The following is a 20,162-nucleotide window of genomic DNA, read 5'->3' as shown; positions in this document are numbered from 1 at the left end:
ATGGTCACCTGATCCAACTTTTTTTTTTTTTTTTTTTTGACCAAAGAGATAGAAGCACATTCTCTTTTATAAATTTGTGTACCCCGAAGTTGAGGCTATCTTACTTTTCCTGTCAGGACCCTGGCTACCCCAGTGGATTCTCTCTCTCTCTTCCTCTCTCTCCCCCCATCTGTATTGTGAGCAGGATCATCCCTGGGCTGCACTCTTCACCCAACTCACCTGTGGCTGGTTTCCCACTTGTGGAAGATGAGCAATCACAGCTCCTACTTAAGGCATGGATGGATAGCCATTTATCGCTGGAATGTTGAACTACTTTGTTAGTGAAACCCTGGCTCTTTACTTAGTTGACTTCTCAAGAGTTTCCTTGTGGCTTCTCCCAGTGACCCTTGCCCTCCTTGCGTGCAGGTTGAGGTTTTCTCCTCGTCGTCGTATCCTGGAGTGTTGAACAAGGGAGAGAGTCCCCCTACCCCCATCATATGTGTGTAGTGGTTAAAAATTGGACTCACCATTACGACTTCCCATAACACTTCTTTCAGTCCTGTAAGTCACTGTTTAAACAGTTGCTATTCAACTGTGTACTGCTCTCTAGTGGCCTGATGCTTGTATTACATATAGAGTAACATCCCAGTGGGGTTTCTCATGCTGTGTGTGGTGTTTTTCAGTCCCAACTCCATCCACTGAGGAAGATCATGTAACAAGGTTAAAAGCTGAGGAGCTGTCAGACTTCTGTTAATGGACTTTTCATCCATCAATATAAGTTTATATTAAAACAAAGCAGACATAATTTATTGTTACTTTCCATATTCATATTCACATTTCGTATTCATATTTTTGTCATTTTAACCACATAAAACACTTAAGCAGACACACATTAGAGGATAAAACTGATTAAATTAAGATAAATAATTTACAGGCAATAAGAACATCTTCCTGCATAGCATTACTCTGACTTAAAGAGCGGCTGATCTAAAATAAAATGCTTAACTGTCATGTTTCTGGTTGTTTTGTGTAGTTCTATTCAGCTGAGAAGGTGCAGTAGATTCCCCAGTGATCACTAGTGTAGCGGCCACAGTCCAGCTTCTCCAGCCCCACCAAGGCCATGTGATCAGGGGCCAGACGAGGGACTCCACGTCTGATGGCCGGGCGGAGGTAGATTCTGTCAAAGCGGAAGCGAGCAGTTGTAGAAATATTCTGGTTGGTGTTAGTAGTGGTGTCCCATGTGTAGCGGCAGTGCTCCTGCTTGCCCAGTCGCTCCCACACATCACAGACAGTTGCAGGCAGGCCCACCTTGGTCACCTGAGACGGGTCCAGAGAAAAGAGTTACTGTGATTACTTGTTACAAGATTACAGGCTGTATGTGAGTGGAAGGAGCAGTGTCTGACCTCCGCATCCCTCAGGTTTGTGTCTCCCCCAAACACAACGGTGACATCATCAGGTGCACGTTTAAACCCCCGCTTCACCACATGCAGCTGATTCATACGCTCTTTAGAATTTGCCTTAAAGCTCTCAAGGTGGGATGTCATCAGGCACAGCTTCTGACCGTTGACGATCACCTGATTTTTGAAAAGGAAAAATGTTCCTGAGCGTCATGTTCAGCACAGCTTATGCACACAAAGAAAATATCAGATTATGGTGCACACACCTGAGCGACAAGCAGGTTTCTATTCATCTGGGTGGTGCGATAAGCTACTATCTCACTCTCCACAAATTTGACTCGTGACTTTTTCAGTAACATCCCTGTGAAGTAACCTTTCTCACCACCTGGTCAACACAAGGCAAGAGGAAGATGGAGACTTTTAAGCTTTGGTTCCCCTTCAAAACCATCTTTTGTCAAGGCATCCTGATGCACACAAGCCTAAATATCATGTGCATACTGTATGTGTACACAGATATTTATAAACTGTAACAATTTGATTTACCTCCCACCCCCCTTTGAAAGGCAGGTTCTCATGTATACCAATGATCATGGGCTAGATTGCACATAATAACTGTTGAAGCACACAATATCACAGTGAATACACTGCTGCTATGATAGTGAGGCATGATGAACCAAAGAAGCCTCTTGGATGAGAGGTGAAGGGTCTTCAAGAAACTCAAAGAAGTCCAATCACTTTTTTTCTAAGCTCTTTAGATGACCAAGTCCTGGACACCTGAGAACCTACACAGACTATTTACTTGACAGAACTCCTTGGATTTACCAGTAATCAGAACAATCAGAAAGTTCCAGGAACTCGGTGGGGATAAAAAAGGGAATTGCAGATTTACAGAAGTTGGAGCTATTTCTAAAAACCTCAGATTCCATGGTCATCCCTTCAAGTTATTTGACTGTATCACCATTTTGAATCTTCTTCCAGACCTTGTCTGGAAGTTGGTTTCAAAAAATTATTTAAAAAAACATTAAGAAATCAGCATCATTTACCTTTTGAGTATTTTACATTAAATCATAAAACAAAAATAAATAAATACATAAAAAAATGTGAAAAAGTAAATATTGTATTATAATTCCTGCTTATTATTAAAATGAACCCTTTCATGCATGAATTATGGCAACCTCAAGACAGATTTTTTTCTTAAGTATTTTTATTATCTTTAGGCCTGAAAATCCATCATAGTATCAGTACCTACAAATGAATCAGCACCCCCAGGCTAACTATTAGAATCCTCGAAACAGCAATTTTCAAAAACCTGCTTATTAATCAAACAAAGACCAAGACAGACTTTTCATTGATTTGAAAGCCTGATGAAGCCTGATAGAAGTTTAAGAATATAATCGACCCACTGTTATCATCTTCAATGCCCTGTACCAACATAGAGCAGAACAGCTACCTGAACGCTACTCCAACAGAGGTCGATTATCTTGTTAATAATGTTAATCATCTTACTATTCATCACTGATTGAAGAAAATAAGAACAACCCTGGGTTTCTCTTCAGGACTGTAGCCAGGCTGACAAAAAGTCAGAGCTCTGTTGAGCCAACCATCCCTTTATCGTTAACTAGTAATGACTTCATGAACTTCTTCACAAATAAAATTTTAACCATTAGAGAAAAAATTACTCATAATCGTCTCATAGATGTAACATTATCTACAGCTACTTTCAGTACAATTGATATTCATTTAGACTCTTTTTCTCCAATTGATCTTTCTGAGTTAACTTCAATAATTACTTCCTCCAAACCATCAACGTGTCTTTTAGACCCCATTCCTACAAAACTGCTCAAAGAAGTCCTGCCATTAATTAATGCTTCTGTCACGCAGGCGAAAATGGACTCAGGCGCAGACCAGCTGAACTAGAATAGCAGTCGTCAATTTATTTACAAAACACCACGTGAAAGTATATACAGTGTACAGGGCAGGGCATATGCAACGGTCCAGGGGGAAAAGGGGAGAAAGTCCAAAACATGCTCCACTCATTCGCTCCTTCCCAGTTTGGCTTCGGCACTCTTCTGCCTCCAAACACACTCCGCTCACTTGCTCCTCTTGTATTGTTTTCCCACACGTTTGTTTGCACACTCACTCTCACTTCACGCCACGCCATGCCACCAGGGAAACAGATCGGGGGTACAGACGAGTCCGAGAACGAGAGTAACTCAACGATCCAGCGAAGAAGCCTTCTGAGTCCTCAGCTTAAATAGCTCAGGAGTCCAGGTAATCAGGTGAATTCCCAGCAGGTGCGTGGGCCAAGGGCGCGAGCCCAGCTGAGCTCCGCCCAGGCAGACAGGTGAGAGACAGGAGAGGGAGAGAGAGAGACACAAACTAAAAACAACATGTAGCCTGAAACCTAGGTCCACCAAGGAGACACAGAGACCATGACAGCTTCAATCTTAAATATGATCAACCTATCTCTAATAATCGGCTATGTACCACAGGCCTTCAAGCTGGCAGTAGTTAAACCTTTACTTAAAAAGCCATCCCTAGACCCAGCTGTCTTAGCTAATTATAGGCCAATCTCCAACCTTCCTTTCATATCAAAAATCCTTGAAAGAGTAGTTGTCAAACAGTTAACAGATCATCTGCAGAGGAATGGCTTATTTGAGTTTCAGTCAGGTTTCAGAGCTCATCACAGCACAGAAACAGCTTTAGTGAAGGTTACAAATGATCTTATTGTGGACTTATCTCTGTGCTAACCTGTAGACCTCAGTGCAGTATTTAATACTGTCGACCATGATATCCTATTAGAGCGATTAAAGCACGCTGTAGGCATTACAAGTACCGCGCTGCAGTAGTTTGTATCATATCTATCTAATAGAGTCCAATTTGTTCATGTAGATGAAGAGTCCTCTTTACACACTGAGGTTAATTATGGAGTTCCGCAGGGTTCAGTGCTAGGACCAATTCTGTTTACTTCCCTTAGGTAGTATCATCAGAAGGCATAGCATACATTTTCACTGCTATGCTATGACACCCAACCTTATCTATCCATGAAGCCAGGTAACACACACCAATTACTTAACCTGCAGGAATGTCTTAAAGACATAAAGACCTGGATGGCCTCTAATTTTCTGCTTCTAAATTCAGATAAAACTGAGGTTATTGTACCCTGAAAATCTTAGAAATATGGTATCTAACCAGATTCTTATTCTGGATGGCATTACCTTGGCTTCCAGTAACACTGTGAGGAACCTTGGAGTCATTTTTCACCAGGATATGTCCTTCAATGCACATATTAAACAAATATGTAGGACTGCTTTCTTCCATTTGCGCAATATCTCTATGTGGCGGGGCATCGGCGGCGGTGCCGCTGCATGGCATCTGCAGTCACGCCTCGTCGGGTTAGTGTGCTGGGTCCTGAATTCCAGTGTTGTTGTTAGTATGTGTTTGGCTGGCAACTGGAAAGCTGCAGCCGTGTGTGTTTGTAAACAGCGACCAGTGTGTAAATAAAGTTAACGCTGAAAAGCAGAAATAGTTTGCCAGGTCTGCCACGGTTATATTACACTCTAACATTAGAAATATTCTGTCTCAGAGTGACGCTGAAAAACTAGTTCATGCATTTATTATTTCTAGGCTGGACTACTGTAATTCATTATGATCAGGATGTCCTAAAAACTCCCTGAAAAGCCTTCAGTTAAGTAAATGCTGCAGCAGGAGTACTGACAGGGACTAGAAAGAGAGAGCATATTTCTCCTGTATTGGCTTCCCTTCATTGGCTCCCTGTTAAATCCAGAATTGAATTCAAAGTCCTGTTCCTCACATACAAGGTCTTAAATAATCAGGCCCCATCTCATCTTAATGACCTTGTAGTACCATATCACCCTATTAGAGCACTTCGCTCTAACACTGCAGACTTACTTGTTGTTCATAGAGTATTTAAAAGTAGAATGGGAGTTTTCAGAGATACACAATGTTAAATTTGATCCTTCTGCTATAAATCTTTGGAGTGATACCTCAAAACGTCACTCTGCCAAAATACTATTCAAATTCTATAGCCTTTGCTTCACTCATTGCAAGGTACCTTACACATTTAAGATGGAAGCAGGAAGCTCCTCCCACACATGAACAGTGGCTTGCAGAGCTCATGAGCTTTTTGCATTTGGAAAAGATGATATACACTGGCAGATTCAACCGCCAAATTTCTTTAGTGTGGCAGCCATTTCTAATGTACATAGAAACATTTAAAATAATCACCTTATCATGTCTTGGTAACAAATCTCTACATCGCTATCATAGTTAACTGTACACCGAATGTCCTTTATAAATTTTATTTGTATATTTGTGTGGGTTTTTTGTTTGTTTGTTTGTTTTCTCTTTCTTTCTGTTATCTTGTGGACTATTGTAAATAATGAACAGCAAAGTACTGTATGTTCAAAGTTTCGCAAATAACATGCTGTTGTACCTAAAAAGTAATTTTATTTTAAAAAGAAAGTAGAATGGGAGGGAGAGCCTTCAGTTTTCAGGCCCCTCTTCTGTGGAACCAGACCTTGAATCCTCCATTAGTTATCCTGCAATAGGTGTAAGCTGCTGGGGAATTCCCATGATGCATTGAGTATTTCTTCTTCAGTCACCTTTCTCACTCACTATGTGTTAACAGACCTCTCTACACTGCATCATACTTGTTATTAATCTCCGTCTCTCTTCCACAGCATGTCTTTTGTCCTGTCTTCCTCCCCTCACCCCAACAGGTCTGAGCCTGGTTCGAAACTGAGTGTTTAGAGCCTGAATGATTTGAAACTGGAGGATCCATCATAGTAACAGTACATACAGTATGTGCTGGATGTGAGTGAAAATCAAGAAAATCAAAACAGGCCCAAAATATTGAGCTTCTCCAAAGTTTATTCCATGGCCTGTGTAATAATCTGGTAGTGTTGGTACAACAGTCAGGTTTTATAAAAACAGTAAAGGAAGAACACAGATGTTACTAATATCGAGTCCCTAACAGCTCTCTTCATGTGTGACACTACGTGAAACCAAAGCAGTTCAACTGCATTCAGCCATTAATCACCATTTGATCATTCATACCTGTACTTTTCCTACCTGTATCTGACATACTGTACCTTCAATCATCAGGTAGCTCACAAACCGTTTCTTCAAGAACTGGACATAAGAGGGAATGAGCTCCTGCAGGAACACCACATCAGGGTTGTATCTGCATTTACAAAGATTTACTTTTATAATATTAACTGTCACATATATGTAGCCTTTAGCAAAATGTTGCATCTCCAGCAACATTTTCATGCCTAAAAGTGTGAAAAGTGTAACACCTTCTTACAAGTTTAAATATTTAACCAGGCCTCTGGCACGCTCTGAACGTTTTTCCCCATAAATCCCTTCCACATTCCAGGTGATCAGGGACAGTTTAAAATCCTCTTTTTCTGAGGGTTTCCGTGTGGCAGCAGGACTGTTGGCTGGACTGGCATCTGGACTGGCATCAGCCAATTCCATCCTGCAAATTTTTCACACAGTCAGTCAAGGAAAACACAAAGAGTCATAGGTAAACTTCACCACACGTAGGAGAACAGACAGCAGACTTACCAGTCATCTGGAGTAGTATCTTCACCACTGTGTGTTTCAGAGTCGCTCTCCATGCCTGCTTCAACAAATTAGTTCAAGGCTCTCTGAAAGAAAAGTGACAGGAAGGTTATGCTTTCTATTCATTTACTATAACTTAAAATGGGCTTCCCTGCAAATAAACCCAGGTAGTTTCTCAGTATGCTTATTTGACTTTTTGTGTCCTTGGTTGCAAACAAATATGGTTCAAAGTATGTTGAAATGTTGCAGCTCCACCCCTTCTATCTATTCCAACCCATTCTGGGTTGCATAATTCTTTCCCCAAGCTTTAATAAACATACGCAGAGAGAAAGGTCAATGAACAGACAAAAGCAAACAAAGCAACAACAGAGGTTCAGTAAGTATCACAATATGTAAATGCAAGCAAGCAAAAAAACAAAAACAAAGAAATAAAAGGTTTGATTCAACACCACCACAGATTTCAAAAGTGTACAATTAAATCAAAGTTATGAGAGGTGAATTTTTCTAAACAGATTGGGCTTTAAAATAAATACATATATGCATTAAAAACATATAAAAATATTAACCAAAGGAGGGACGAAAGCCTGTCATGGCAGACCCAGGGTTCATGTGTTTTTTGGACTTGTCAATATTTCTTGGGTTTATCTTGAGCTGGCAGCCCTCGCTGGTCGCCCTGTCCATGTGTCTGTTTATCAGCTGATTATCATCATGGGCAGTCTCCTTCTTAACTGTGGGGCTGAGCTTCAGTCAACCCTGGATCACTGAGTTTACTCAGCAGTACATCCACGGCTCTATAGTGAAGACTTTGTCTTGCCAGGATTTGGGAACGGAGTATTTGAGGGGAGCAGGGCCACTGTACAGTTTGGGATTTGGAGTTTCACGATTCACGCCAAGGACACGAGCACTCTGTGAGATTGTAGAGAAATCGCCACGGTGCGGGGATTGTCACGTTGTTTTTCACCTTTCTTCACTAATCCACATCCTATTTTGCTATCATCTGTTCTATTTCAAAGTCAAAGAATTATATTCCTTTTTAACCTAACTTAGAAAATATTCTTTTAATAACATATTTTAAATTGAAACCTTTGTTACAGAAATCAGTGTCTTCAGTGATGACATATAGCCCATCTAATATTTGGTTAAATGTCCCTTAGCAAGTTGCAACTCAGCCAGACTCTTTTGGTAGCCATCAACAAGCTTCTGACATAAATCTGGTTGGATATTTGACCACACTTCTTGGAAACAAAGTTAATTAAATTGGTTGGTTTTGTGGATCAGATTCAGCTTTTAAGTATAGACCAAAAAGTCTTTAATAGGGTTGATGTCGGGGCTTTGGGGAGGCCAGTCCAGATGCTCAATGTTAGACTGCTTTATGCATTCAAAACTAGTTTTGATGTGTTTGGTGTCATTGTCCTGTTGGAACACCCAACTGTGTGAAAGTTTCAACCCTCTAGCTGTTGATTTGAGGTGAAGTTGAAGAATTTGGAGGTAGTCCTCCTTTAATATTCCATCCACTTTGTGCACTGGCAACAAAACACAGCAGAGCACGATGCTACCACCACCATGCTTGACAGCAGACTACTCCTCCAAATCCGCCTCTTGTCATTGTGTCCAACAAGCTCAGTCTTTGATTCATTTGACCATAAAACCTTCCTCCAGATTGCTAAAGCACATAGTTAGGGTTGGATCAGGTGACCATTAATCCTCCCTTTTATTATCCTGCAATAGGTGTAAGCTGCTGGGGAATTCCCATGATGCATTGAGTATTTCTTCTTCAGTCACCTTTCTCACTCACTATATGTTAATAGACCTCTCTGCATTGAATCATGCTTGTTGTTAATCTCTGTCTCTCTTCCACAGCATGTCATTTGTTCTGTCTTCCTCCCCTCACCCCAACCGGTCACGGCAAACGGCTGCCCCTCCCCGAGCCTGGTTCTGCTGGATGTTTCTTCCTGTTAAAAGGGAGTTGCCAAAGTGTTTGCTCATAGGGGTGATATGATTGTTGGGTTTTTGTCTGTATGCATTATTATAGACTCTACCTTACAATATAAAGTGCCTTAAGGTGATTGTTGTTGTGATTTTCCACTGTATAAATAAAATCAAATTGAATTGAAATTAAACCGATTTGGCTTGTCTATGTGGGCAGCTACAAATTCCAGTCGAGCTTGAAGCTGTTGATTTTGGAGCAGTGAGACGGTGACGCTGGTGTTCCAACAGTTTGTAGTTCATGGCAGCTTGAGCTTTGGTGGTTCCTGGGTGTGAGCTTGGTGGACGGGCCCAGGTAGGAGGCATTTTGAAAGTGAAGCACATTTATTTTTCCACCAGACAACAAGACAAACACTTCTGGCCATCACCCTCCACAGACAGATTCCAACACAACTCATCCCCAACAACACCAGCACCACACTAAGACCACATGTGCTTAAATACTATTAGGAATACACCGTAAGATGATTCAAAGTGTGTTCGCACAAGTGTGTACCCACAAAAATAAATACATAAATAATTGTATACATGTATAAAACCCTTTACTAAACTATTTGAAATCTCCATCTATATTTACAAACCCCCTATGCCTAATCCCCATTCTGTACGTGTGGATATTAATTGCAGGTAGACTAAGCCTACATTTGAATCATGTTGTTGCATTAATTGTTTGATTGCTCTCAGGCCATTAAATACTAACTTAACTAGTGATGTGCGATACCACTGATTTCCTTTCCGATCCGATACCAAGTAAAATTCAGGGTGGTATCGACGATACTGATCCGATACCGATACTTTGTACAAAAACTTATTTTATTTATTGTATCGTTTCTTGTATCTCAAATTATAGCTTCATAATGATTACAGGACATTAGACTACTTGTTCTTATCACTTGACAATGCAGAATTATCATATAGAAATAAAAAAAACTGAAGTTGTGCGCTATTTGAACACATTTCCTGCCTGCAGCACTAAAGGACTCCGTGAGAGACGTGTTTCTCGCCCTAGCAGCACCTGTCCCTGTCCACTCCTCCTCTTCAGTTCGCCTCAACATACGCTCTTCATATTCTGTGATATGATTTACTGTGAGGTATTTGACAAGGTTAGTGGTGTTGCCACAACACCTCACTGTCTTGCCACATCTATCGCAAACCACGTCTCAGCTGTTTGTGGAGGTAAAATACGTCCACACATGACTCCATTTACAATCAGTCATTGTTGTGAGTGCGCAGGCCAGGGGCTGCGACACATTTATACAGCCGTATTTTGCATATGATTGTGAAAGGCAGAAGAGGAAGTAGTTCCTTCAAATGTAGACAATCTGAATGATATAGTTTCTTTCCACTGTGTTCCAGTTAATGATAAACTACAAATCTACCCTAAATTACTAAAATATCGATATTTTAATATGAGAATCAATTCTAGAACATAAATGACTGGTATCGGAGGAATCAATATTTCAGTATCGATCCGCACATCACTAATCTTAACTACAGCTGAAAGAATAACAAATAAAAACTGTCTTATGCGAGTTTAAACATGAATAGGCTGCTTGATTATAACTCATTAGATTCTCTGTGCCTGAATGACAGAGATATGTTTATAAGTTTCTTAATTCAAACAAGTTTTTTGACTTCTCTTCCTGGCATCAATTGGTGGAACTTTTTTTTTTTTTTTTTAATTTTAGCTCTGTTCCAGTCTTACTGATCAACATGACTTTCAGTCTGTAATAAGTGTGTAACCACTTCATATTTGAAATTATTTAAATAATAATAATTTTTAAAAAACGAAAGTATTCAGCCTGATATCGTACCTCGTTGTTTCTGTAAAATAAACCACGAGATGACACTGTCTCCACTACGCCACAGATCAGCTCGGCAGACTCCCAAATTTACCTTCACACAGCCTGTTCACCCGTCAGCTGATTAACAACTACTGCTGATTTAGGAAACACGCCAACTTAAACTTGTGATAATCAAATTAAGGTCGAAGTTCTGGCTCCACCCATTCTATAAAGTCAAGGCAAGGTAAGGCAAGGATATTTATATAGCACAATTCAACAGCAAGGTGATTCAAAGGGCTTTTCAGAGACATTAAAAAACAAAAACATATAAAAGCATGATTTAAAATGGAAAAAAAGAAAGGTAGATAAAATCAGTAGTTAAAATGTACGTTTTGAAATTTAAGCTGAAAAGTAAAACAGTGCGGATTTGGTGCTTTATTCAAATGCAGCTGAGAACAGGTGAGTCTTCAACCTGGATTTAAATAAAGTGAGTGTTTCAGCTGATCTGAGGCTTTCTGGGAGTTTGTTTCAGATATATGGAGCATAAAAGCTGAATGCAGCTTCTCCATGTCTGGTTCTGACTCTGGGAACTGATAAAAAACTGGATCCAGATGACCTGAGGGATCTGGAAGGTTCATACTGGGTCAGGAGGTCACTGATGTATTTTGGTCCTAAACCATTCAGAGCTTTATAGACCAGCATCAGAACTTTAAAGTCTATCCTCTGACGGACAGGCAGCCAGTGTAAAGACCTCAGAGCTGGACTGATGTGGTCCACCTTTTTGGTCTTAGTGAGGACTCGAGCAGCAGAGTTCTGAATAAGCTGTAGCTGTCTGACTGATTTTTTAGGTAGACCTGTAAAGATGCTGTTACACTAATCAAGCCTACTAAAGATGAATGCATGGACTAGTTTTTCCAGGTCCTGTTGAGACATCAGATCTTTTATCCTTGAAATATTCTCGAGGTGATAGTAAGATGGAACCTTAAAGAAAGGTAGTATAACTTTTTTACCCAAACTTTAATCAGTATACATACAGATAAAGACCAATGAACAGAGAAAAGCAAACAAAGCTGACTTTTTCCAAACAGATTTGAGTTTGAAATAACTACATTTATTAATTACAAACTTTATTACAACAAATAGAAATATTAACCAGGGGTGGGGGCTTTCCATCCTTAATAAAACATGCCAAATTTTATTTCCTTTAATGTCACACAAAACACAAACACATGTGGCAAAATCACTTTTTACCACGTCTAAGGTGTACCCTGCCTCTTGCCCTATAATAGCTGGGATAGGCTCCAGCCCCTGAATTGGATAAACAGAAGAGAGTGGATGGATGCAGCATGTAGCTGTTAAATCAGTGGATCAACAACTTCAGGCTACGTGTGTAGCTGTTAAAAGTTGGACTCACCATTACGACTTCCCATAACACTACTTTCAGTCCTGTAAGTCACTGTTTAAACAGTTGCTATTCACCTGTGTACTGCTCTCTAGTGGCCTGATGCTTGTATTACATACAGAGTAACATCCCAGTGGGGTTTCTCATGCTGTGTGTGGTGTTTTTCAGTCCCAACTCCATCCACTGAGGAAGATCATGTAACAAGGTTAAAAGCTGAGGAGCTGTCAGACTTCTGCTAATGGACTTTTCATCCATCAATGTAAGGGCATATCAATATAATTTATTGGTGCTTTTCATATTTTAATTTGTCATTTACACCACATAAAACACTTAAGCAGACACACATTAGAGGATAAAACTGATTAAATTAAGGTGAGGAACATCTTCCTGCATAGCGTTACTGTGATTTAAAGAGCGGCTGATCTAAAATAAAATGCTTAACTGTCATGTTTCTGGTTGTTTTGTGTAGTTCTATTCAGCTGAGAAGGTGCAGTAGATTCCCCAGTGATCACTAGTGTAGCGGCCACAGTCCAGCTTCTCCAGCCCCACCAAGGCCATGTGATCAGGGGCCAGACGAGGGACTCCACGTCTGACAGCTGGGCGGAGGTAGATTCTGTCAAAGCGGAAGCGAACAGGAAAGGAAGCTTTCTTGTTGGTGTTAGTAGTGGTGTCCCATGTGTAGCGGCAGTGCTCCTGCTTGCCCAGTTGCTCCCACACATCACAGACAGTTGCAGGCAGGCCCACCTTGGGTACCTAAGATGGCGCCAGAGAAAAGAGTTACTGTGATTACTTGTTACAAGATTACAGGCTGTATGTGAGTGGAAGGAGCAGTGTCTGACCTCCTCATCCCTCAGGTTTGTGTCTCCCCCAAACACAACGGTGACGTCATCAGGTGCACGTTTAAACCTCCACTTCACCACATGCAGCTGATTCATACGCTCTTTCGAATTTGCCTTACCGCTCTCAAGGTGGGATGTCATCAGGCACAGCTTCTGGCCGTCAACGATCACCTGATTTTTGAAAAAGAAAATGTTCCTGAGCGTCATGTTCAGCAGAGCTTATGCACACAAAGAAAATATCAGAGATGATTTTGCACTGAGCGACAAGCAGGTTCCTCATCATCTTAGTGGTGCGATAAGCTACTATCTCACTCTCCACCAATGTGACTCGTGACTTTTTCAGCAACATCCCTGTGAAGTAACCTTCCTCAGCACCTGGTCAACACAAAAGGAAGAGGACAAAAAACAAAAGCTATTTTAAGTCCGCTGACAGGTAGGTTCTCATTTATACCAGTGATCATGGGCTGGGGATTTGAAAAGGGAGTTGCACATTTACATGAGTTAGAGCCATTTCTAAAAAAACTCATCCGTTCAAGTTATTCAAATGTGTCACCATTTTGGATCTTCTTCCAGACCTTGGAAAAATTGTCACAATCTGAGGAAAGGAAATTAGTTATTAAATTAAATTAGTGAACCCGATTGAGAGTGTGCTGACCAAGAAAGAAGCCCCTGCTCCAAAATCCACACTCTTAAACCTGACTTAAATTTGAGGCTGCCCACATGGGCAAGTCAAATTGTTTCTGGTCAAATGTTTTATGGTCAGGTGAGAGAAAAGGTTGAGCAATTACAGGAGGTATGTGTGAAGGAGTAAAGATGAGACTTTCAAACCTAGAAACACTGTATCAGCTGTCAAGCACGGTGGTATCATCTTGCTCTGGGGCTGTTTTGCTGCCAGTAGCATTGGTACATTGTATAAAGTAATGGAATACTGAAGGAGGAAGACTACAAAATTCTTCCAAAAATTCCCTAAATTCTTCAAAGGATCTGCATTAGTTGGATTCACACCTGATGGTGTGAAAGGAGGAATTTGTTAAATAAGTTTTTGATAAAGTTTTTTTTTTTTTTTTAACATTAATTGCAATGTATGATCATGATAGAGTTGATGCGCTCCTCGTTAAAAGGATACAAGCATTGATCTCACGTGAAGGGTTAACTAAGGAGTTGACAGAGTTGAGTGTTGAAGGCAAATTGCTAAACACTTACAGAGCACAACACAGAGCAGACAGGCTGCTTGTTCTTGGGTGTATGATAACAGGGTGCTCTAGTCAACAAGAAAGAAAAACTGACTTCATTGTGTCAGTTAAAGCTGACGTCAGCAAGAAAATAAAACGTCCCTGGTAACAACTGTAAGGTAGGGAGGGGTTTCCTCACACAGGAGAAGATCCCTGACTGAAAGAGTAACTGAAAAATAAGACAAAGCTGAAGAAGAACTGCCCACTGAACCGCTGATCATGTACGCATTATAACCATGATGTGCTACAGGATGTGGGAGACGCAGGCAGCGGCCGTGAGAAGGAGGAAGAAGATAACAAGGAGAGAGAAGAGAACATAGAGGAACAATGAAGGCTGTTTTTAGTGTGGGCACACATGAAAAGGTTAACGTTAAGAAAGGGTCCTGAGCATCACAACATCCCAGCAGCAAAAGTATTAACCCGCTTACTAACACAAAAACACACACACACACACACGCGCATGCGTGTAATGAAGACCAGCCTACACTCATAAACATGCCATATCTGTCATTACTGTTAAAATTGGAAAACTTAACAGACACTTACTACCAAATGACACTTAGTGCTGACCGAGACCTTGCAGGACAACAGGTAGATTTTTTAATAGACCAGTGCCTCCAATTAGTGATCAGTCAACAAATTTAGTGGTAATATGTTAGAATTATAAGACGCTTTCTAATGATTAAACAACACGTGAGATTAATTATATAAAGGAAATGATCTTTTATAATAATCTTTAAAACGTGCATTTCTATTGTTAACATGCTGTCCTGTCAACTTGGTGGGTTAAGGTTTGACATGTAAACTAGATGACTGCCATTATTTCAGGGAAAGGTGATTTATTTTCCATCTTGCAGATGATTAAATGAGTGCAATGACTCCAACAGACTGTTGATTTTCCTGTTTCTGACAAACATGTGAAATTTGTACCATGACACACACACACACACACACACACCTGATTACATGGAAACAAACGCGCTGCATGTAACAGCACATGGGTCAGAGGGAACTGATGAGCAGTTTGAGTTTAAATGGTACAGAGGTACAAGAAACTGAGAGGATATGAATAAACAGTGTGTATTTAACAAAAGATGAGTAATGCTCACTGACAAAACTGTTTTTATAGAATCCATGACAGCATTCCACATGCTTCTCTTTCTTTAATAAAAAAAAAAGTTTATTTATAAGATTTTAAGGGCCAAGGGTTCCTTCCACTGCTTTGCATTTATCACGCAATGAGGAAATAGATGGACAAATACTGCCTAGCTTTGTTTTAGAGAAATGCAAATGATGAAGGACTTTGAACTGTATAAATTGTAATCTGGCATTAACAGAGCAGTCTTTAATCCTCTTCAACCCATTGGCCCATAAAGCGTCTGATATCTCTACTTCCATGTCCTTAACCCAAGCATCCCTGATGTGGTATGTAGGTGCTGTAAGGGTAAAAAGTGAAGTAAACTGGCTGATTAGGTGTTTGGAAACAGGATTTTTCAATCAAATTATCACAGAACTCACTATGAGCAGGGGGCTGGTCCAGATGAGAGAAAGAGTGTTTAACAAAATACATGATTTGTAAGTATCAAAATAAATGAGCAGAGGGAAGCATACATTTTGATTGATTGCAGCTGAGCAAATGAAGCAAAACAATTGTCGATGTAGAGGTCCTTAATAGTGTGACGAACTCATTCTGACCAATGCTTATAAACAGGGTCCATCATCCAAGGTAAAAGCACCCAAGTGTTGAGCGATCGTGGCTTAAGACTTGGGTGTTCGTCTTGTAATCAGAAGGTTGCCGGTTCGAGCCCCGGCTCGGACAGTCTTGATCGTTGTGTCCTTGGGCAAGACACTTCACCTACCGCCTACTGGTGTTGGCCAGAGGGGCCGATGGCGCAATATGGCAGCCTCGCCTCTGTCAGTCTGCCCCAGGGCAGCTGTGGCTACAACTGTAGCTTGCCTTCACCGGTATATGAATGTGAGAGTGAATGAATAGTGGTATTGTAAAGTGCTTTGAGGGGTCCCGAAAAGCGCTATAGAAATGCAATCCATTATTATTAAAAAAGAAAGTCTTTGAGTTATGGGGGCAAAAATGGATAGGTCTGGAAGGAACAAAGCACCTAACTTGCTTTATGATTCTAAGCTAATGACCTAGGACAAAATTTCCTAAGAAGTTTGGAAGGTATGTTTGGCTTAGAATAGCACCAAGCGATGTACCAAAGATGGATTTAGCGCTGTGCGCCTCTATAAAAGGCCAGGCTGGACCGCATCCCATCAGAACAGCAGGAACAGCTAAAACATTATTTCAGTAAACCCACGTTCTGGCATTGCAAACCCAATAATAGTGCCTGAAAATTGGGAGGCCTAATCCGCCCTCAGATGGGTTTCTGCAAGTGTCCCTTCACAATTCTATGGGATTTATTTGCTCATAAGAAAAACATAATGATCGAGTCAATAGTTTTAAAAAACAGTGATGTGAGAAAGATGGGTATGTTTTAGAAGAGATGAATAAATTTAGGAAGTACATCTATTTGAATTACATTGACACATCTAATTAAAGAAAGTGGGAGAAGTGTCCATTTATCTATCTTAGCTTTAATACTATCAACGAGGTCCTGAAGGTCCAATTTAAATAGTAGCCAGAAATTCACTGGATATGCCTACAATGTCAGAGCTGTTCCTAACTGCAATGGCCAGAGGCTCCATAGCTTAAAGCAAAGAGCAGGGGGGACAAACAGCAACCCTGCCTAGTCCCTCAGTGAAGTAGAGACAGATGTGACTTCATGCTGAAGGTCTTTGTGGATGATTCGCCATCACACAACCCAGACACCAGTGAAAATAAAGCAGGATGTGCAGTGGTCACAGAACATCTTAGCATTAGGCTCATTATCATATCACTATTCAGCTCATATTGTTGAGCTCGTACCATTAAAACAAGCAAGTGAAATCACTTAAGATCAGTCACCATTTACAGTAATTCTGGATAAACACATGGGGTGATATTTGATTTTGGTATATCATGGAAACAATAGTTTAACTGATTCAGGGAAATCCATTGCACATGACAAACTTGTGGCCATAGGTGCTGGATGCCCGATTACTCCAATAAACTAGAGCTGTTTGTAAATGTGAAGTTCATAGTAACTCAAAGACTCTGTTTTTCTAGGCAGTTCTAGAGCAGATGCAGTGGCAAAGCCAGGAGTTAAACAGAATATGGAACTAGACCATAACATGAAAACACACTAACGCTGACGCCGAATCCAACGTGGACGAGGAGAAGGTGACGGAGGAGCAGCTGCAGGAGACGGCGTGGGAGCCGGCGGTGACGGAGGAGCAGCTGCAGGAGACGGCGTGGGTGCGGAAACCCCTGGCTGAGGAGCGGGACAGCTCACAGTTGGCTCTGAATGCTGTGGCTGTAGGTCAGGGAACTGACCAGGATGATGAATGAGTGACTGGACTAGAGACTGGATAGAAGATTGGGCAACCGGCGACTGCGCTACGGGAGACTGGACTCACTGGAGGCCAGGAGGCGACTGAGCCACAGGGGACTGGACTGACTGAACTGGAGAAGCTAATGGATGAGCAGAGGTTGACGGAGCTACTGGCAGAACTAAAGATGGTGATAGTGCTGCAGCCTGGGCTAGTAAAGCTGGTGCCTGCGCAGGGGACAGGTCAGCTAGCCTAACCAGTGATAGTGCAAAGGCGTGAAAGGCTGGATCTGGGGGTGGATGAGTGGTAAACTAGCAGGTGGACGGGCTAGCTCTTCCGAGCCTCCACAGAGGTCTGGTTGGGTTCTGGCTGCCCTCAGCCTGGGTGCTGGGACAGGTATGGAAGGTGGCTGGACGCCAGTCACACCCACCCGAGGAACACGAACGGGTGCAGGAGTGGACTGGGTCGCAGCTGCCCTCCTCCTGGGAGCTGGCACAGGTGGGTATAGGCTGACTGACAGGAGTGGAAATAATGGCTGGGTGAGTGATACTGACAGGTTTAGGTGCATCAGTATTTTTAACAGTGGCATTGGCTGATGAAACCGGAACAGGCTGACAGGTGGACGAAGGAGCAGGCTCAGATAAAACAGCCCTAGAGTGAGCAGACCTAGGGTTTGCGTACACAGGGACCATAACAGATTTATCAGAGACTGTTCTGGCCCTTCTGCAATCACCATTTACAGTTTTTAATTGAACAGTCTTCGGGGGTGTTGAAGTGCGGGTATTGTCCTTAATAAATCCCAGCTCAGAGGGAGCAGAGCAGAAAAATTCTTCCCAGTCCACATCATCCTCCAGGAGGGAAACACCCCACGGATCGGAGATAAGTCTATTATTTGTTTTAAGTGAAGAATCAAATGAGGAGGGTGGAAAACAGTCACTGGAACTCACCCCTGGGAGTTGCTGAAAATAGTCCATTTTATGGCGCCGTGTGCGCCGCTTTCTCCGGGAAGAGGAAGCCGGCGGGTAAACAGCTGAGTCTCTGGCGCGGTAGCCTCCGTTGAGCCGAGGTGGGAGGCGTAGCCGCTGTGCCGTGGCGAGGCGGAGAGGCTGGAAAGTGAAGCGGCCGGCGGGCGAGCAAGAAGCGGAGTGGTGAGGGAGCGAGCGGCCAAAGCTTGGTCAGTGACGCCCACTCTCCGCGGCGAATGCTCCGAGGCAGTAGAGGCAGCAGGCGGAAGAACGCGGCGTCCTCGAGGCCCGCCCAGAGCCACACGAGTCCCTGCGAAGACGTGCTCTCTCTCAGCAAAGAGCCGCTGTTTTCCCCTAAGCTCCTCCGTCCAGCGAAGGAGCGCTGCCTCCTGCCGCTCAAAAAGTTCCGAGTCCGCTGGGTCCACAACGCGGGGTCGTGTCATTCTCGCCGGGTTTCGTGCATGAATGAGAAGAAGAGGCCCCAAACGCAGGACTCACGGTGAAGATTCAGGGTGTTTATTGTGAGGGACGAATGACGAGAACAGGAGATGGCTGACTGAGCTGAGCTGAACTGAACTGAACTGAAAGGCAAACATATGGAACAGATAGCAGTGACAACATCAATGACACGACAGTGAACAAGTGGAAACAGATGACCCAGATAGCAAGGAAACATTGAAACAATGTTGAGTCAATATCAGGCGACGTCATTGAAGCAACGTTGAAGTGCGACGTTGACCCAACGTCACTCTTGCACCCATTTTTAACGTTGAAACAACGTCAGGTTTTGATGTTGAATCAATGTTGAAACCTGACATTGATTCTACGTTATATTTTCTAACACTGTTGACATTGAAACAATGTCAGATTCTGATATTGAAACACTGTTGACCTATGGTATTGATTTTCCACCTCTTTCGCACAGTTGCTTTTTATTGAAAAAAAAACAAAAAAACAAAAAAGGTCAATAGACATGTATCATTTGCAAAATACTTTATTAAAAGACAAAGTTTCCTATTTACATTTCTATGTTTCACGTCACTTTTTATTATTTACTCCGGGATGGGGATGGATGATGTGCGTCCTGCGCGCCACCCGTACGATCTGGAGCATATCTGAGCCATTTCTGGACTGCTTGAGCAAAGACCAACTCAGACATAGAGTTCGCCCCTACCTGCTGCGCCAGGCCATCTAGGACAAAAATAGACACACACACAAAAAAACAAAGACAAAAAAAAGGGAATTAGAGCACATGAATAAGCTCTTGTTAATTGTCTTCAGCAGGGAGAAAGTATGTAAACTCCTAGGCTGATAAACATGAAAGTCACCAGGCGGAAATCAGCAAACTGCCGCATTTGATTCCCAAAGAGCTATAAGCTGAAAATGTGGGTTGTACAAAGTGTACAACCCGAGGACAAAACAAGCCGAAGACCAAAGACTCCATCTCCAGATTAACTGGACATGAAAGTCTTGTTATTAAGAAAGACAAAGTAATATAGCAAAAACCAGACATAGGAAATGTGAAACGCACCCAGCACATCAATTGATCCCTTTATTGTTCAC

The 20,162-nt window shown here is 42.0% G+C and overlaps 2 protein-coding genes across 3 annotated transcripts; both read right to left on the bottom strand.

The window, feature by feature from the left end:
- Nucleotides 1–837: 837 nt before the first annotated feature.
- Nucleotides 838–10,889, bottom strand: LOC100706541 (tyrosyl-DNA phosphodiesterase 2). 2 transcript variants are annotated; one of them, XM_019350450.2, is made up of 7 exons: nt 10,766–10,889; nt 6,969–7,051; nt 6,706–6,879; nt 6,491–6,582; nt 1,643–1,761; nt 1,383–1,553; nt 838–1,296 (listed from the first exon to the last, which is right to left on the bottom strand). In XM_019350450.2, exons 2-7 carry the CDS (start codon nt 7,019–7,021, stop codon nt 1,015–1,017), a joined length of 891 nt encoding a protein of 296 aa, XP_019205995.1. In that variant the 5' UTR covers nt 7,022–7,051; nt 10,766–10,889; the 3' UTR covers nt 838–1,014. The 2 variants fall into 2 exon arrangements, with proteins under 2 accessions (XP_019205995.1, XP_025758343.1); XM_025902558.1 differs by having other exon boundaries at nt 10,848–10,865.
- Nucleotides 10,890–11,824: 935 nt separating this feature from the next.
- On the bottom strand, nt 11,825–17,710 carry LOC109196456 (tyrosyl-DNA phosphodiesterase 2). Its single transcript, XM_025902560.1, has 4 exons — nt 17,453–17,710; nt 13,237–13,351; nt 12,977–13,151; nt 11,825–12,890 (listed from the first exon to the last, which is right to left on the bottom strand). The coding sequence occupies exons 2-4, from the start codon at nt 13,323–13,325 to the stop codon at nt 12,609–12,611; spliced, it is 546 nt and encodes a 181-aa protein (XP_025758345.1). The 5' UTR covers nt 13,326–13,351; nt 17,453–17,710; the 3' UTR covers nt 11,825–12,608.
- Nucleotides 17,711–20,162: the final 2,452 nt, after the last annotated feature.

Source organism: Oreochromis niloticus, linkage group LG22, assembly GCF_001858045.2.
Source record: "Oreochromis niloticus isolate F11D_XX linkage group LG22, O_niloticus_UMD_NMBU, whole genome shotgun sequence".
In the NCBI taxonomy this organism is placed as follows: domain Eukaryota; kingdom Metazoa; phylum Chordata; class Actinopteri; order Cichliformes; family Cichlidae; genus Oreochromis; species Oreochromis niloticus.
The sequence above is the reverse complement of the archived record's forward strand: the minus strand, read 5'-3'. Positions and strand labels throughout refer to the sequence as shown.

Coding starts and splice junctions, on each gene's coding strand:
- LOC100706541 (XM_019350450.2), bottom strand. CDS start 7,021: ATGGAGAGCGACTCTGAAACACACAGTGGTGAAGATACTACTCCAGAT. Junction 6,880..6,968: donor GATACTACTCCAGATGACTG/GTAAGTCTGCTG, acceptor AAAAATTTGCAG/GATGGAATTGGCTGATGCCA. Junction 1,762..6,490: donor GAGCTACCTGATGATTGAAG/GTACAGTATGTC, acceptor TGTGTTGACCAG/GTGGTGAGAAAGGTTACTTC.
- LOC109196456 (XM_025902560.1), bottom strand. CDS start 13,325: ATGTTGCTGAAAAAGTCACGAGTCACATTGGTGGAGAGTGAGATAGTA. Junction 13,152..13,236: donor ATGAGGAACCTGCTTGTCGC/TCAGTGCAAAAT, acceptor CTTTTTCAAAAA/TCAGGTGATCGTTGACGGCC. Junction 12,891..12,976: donor CAAACCTGAGGGATGAGGAG/GTCAGACACTGC, acceptor GCGCCATCTTAG/GTACCCAAGGTGGGCCTGCC.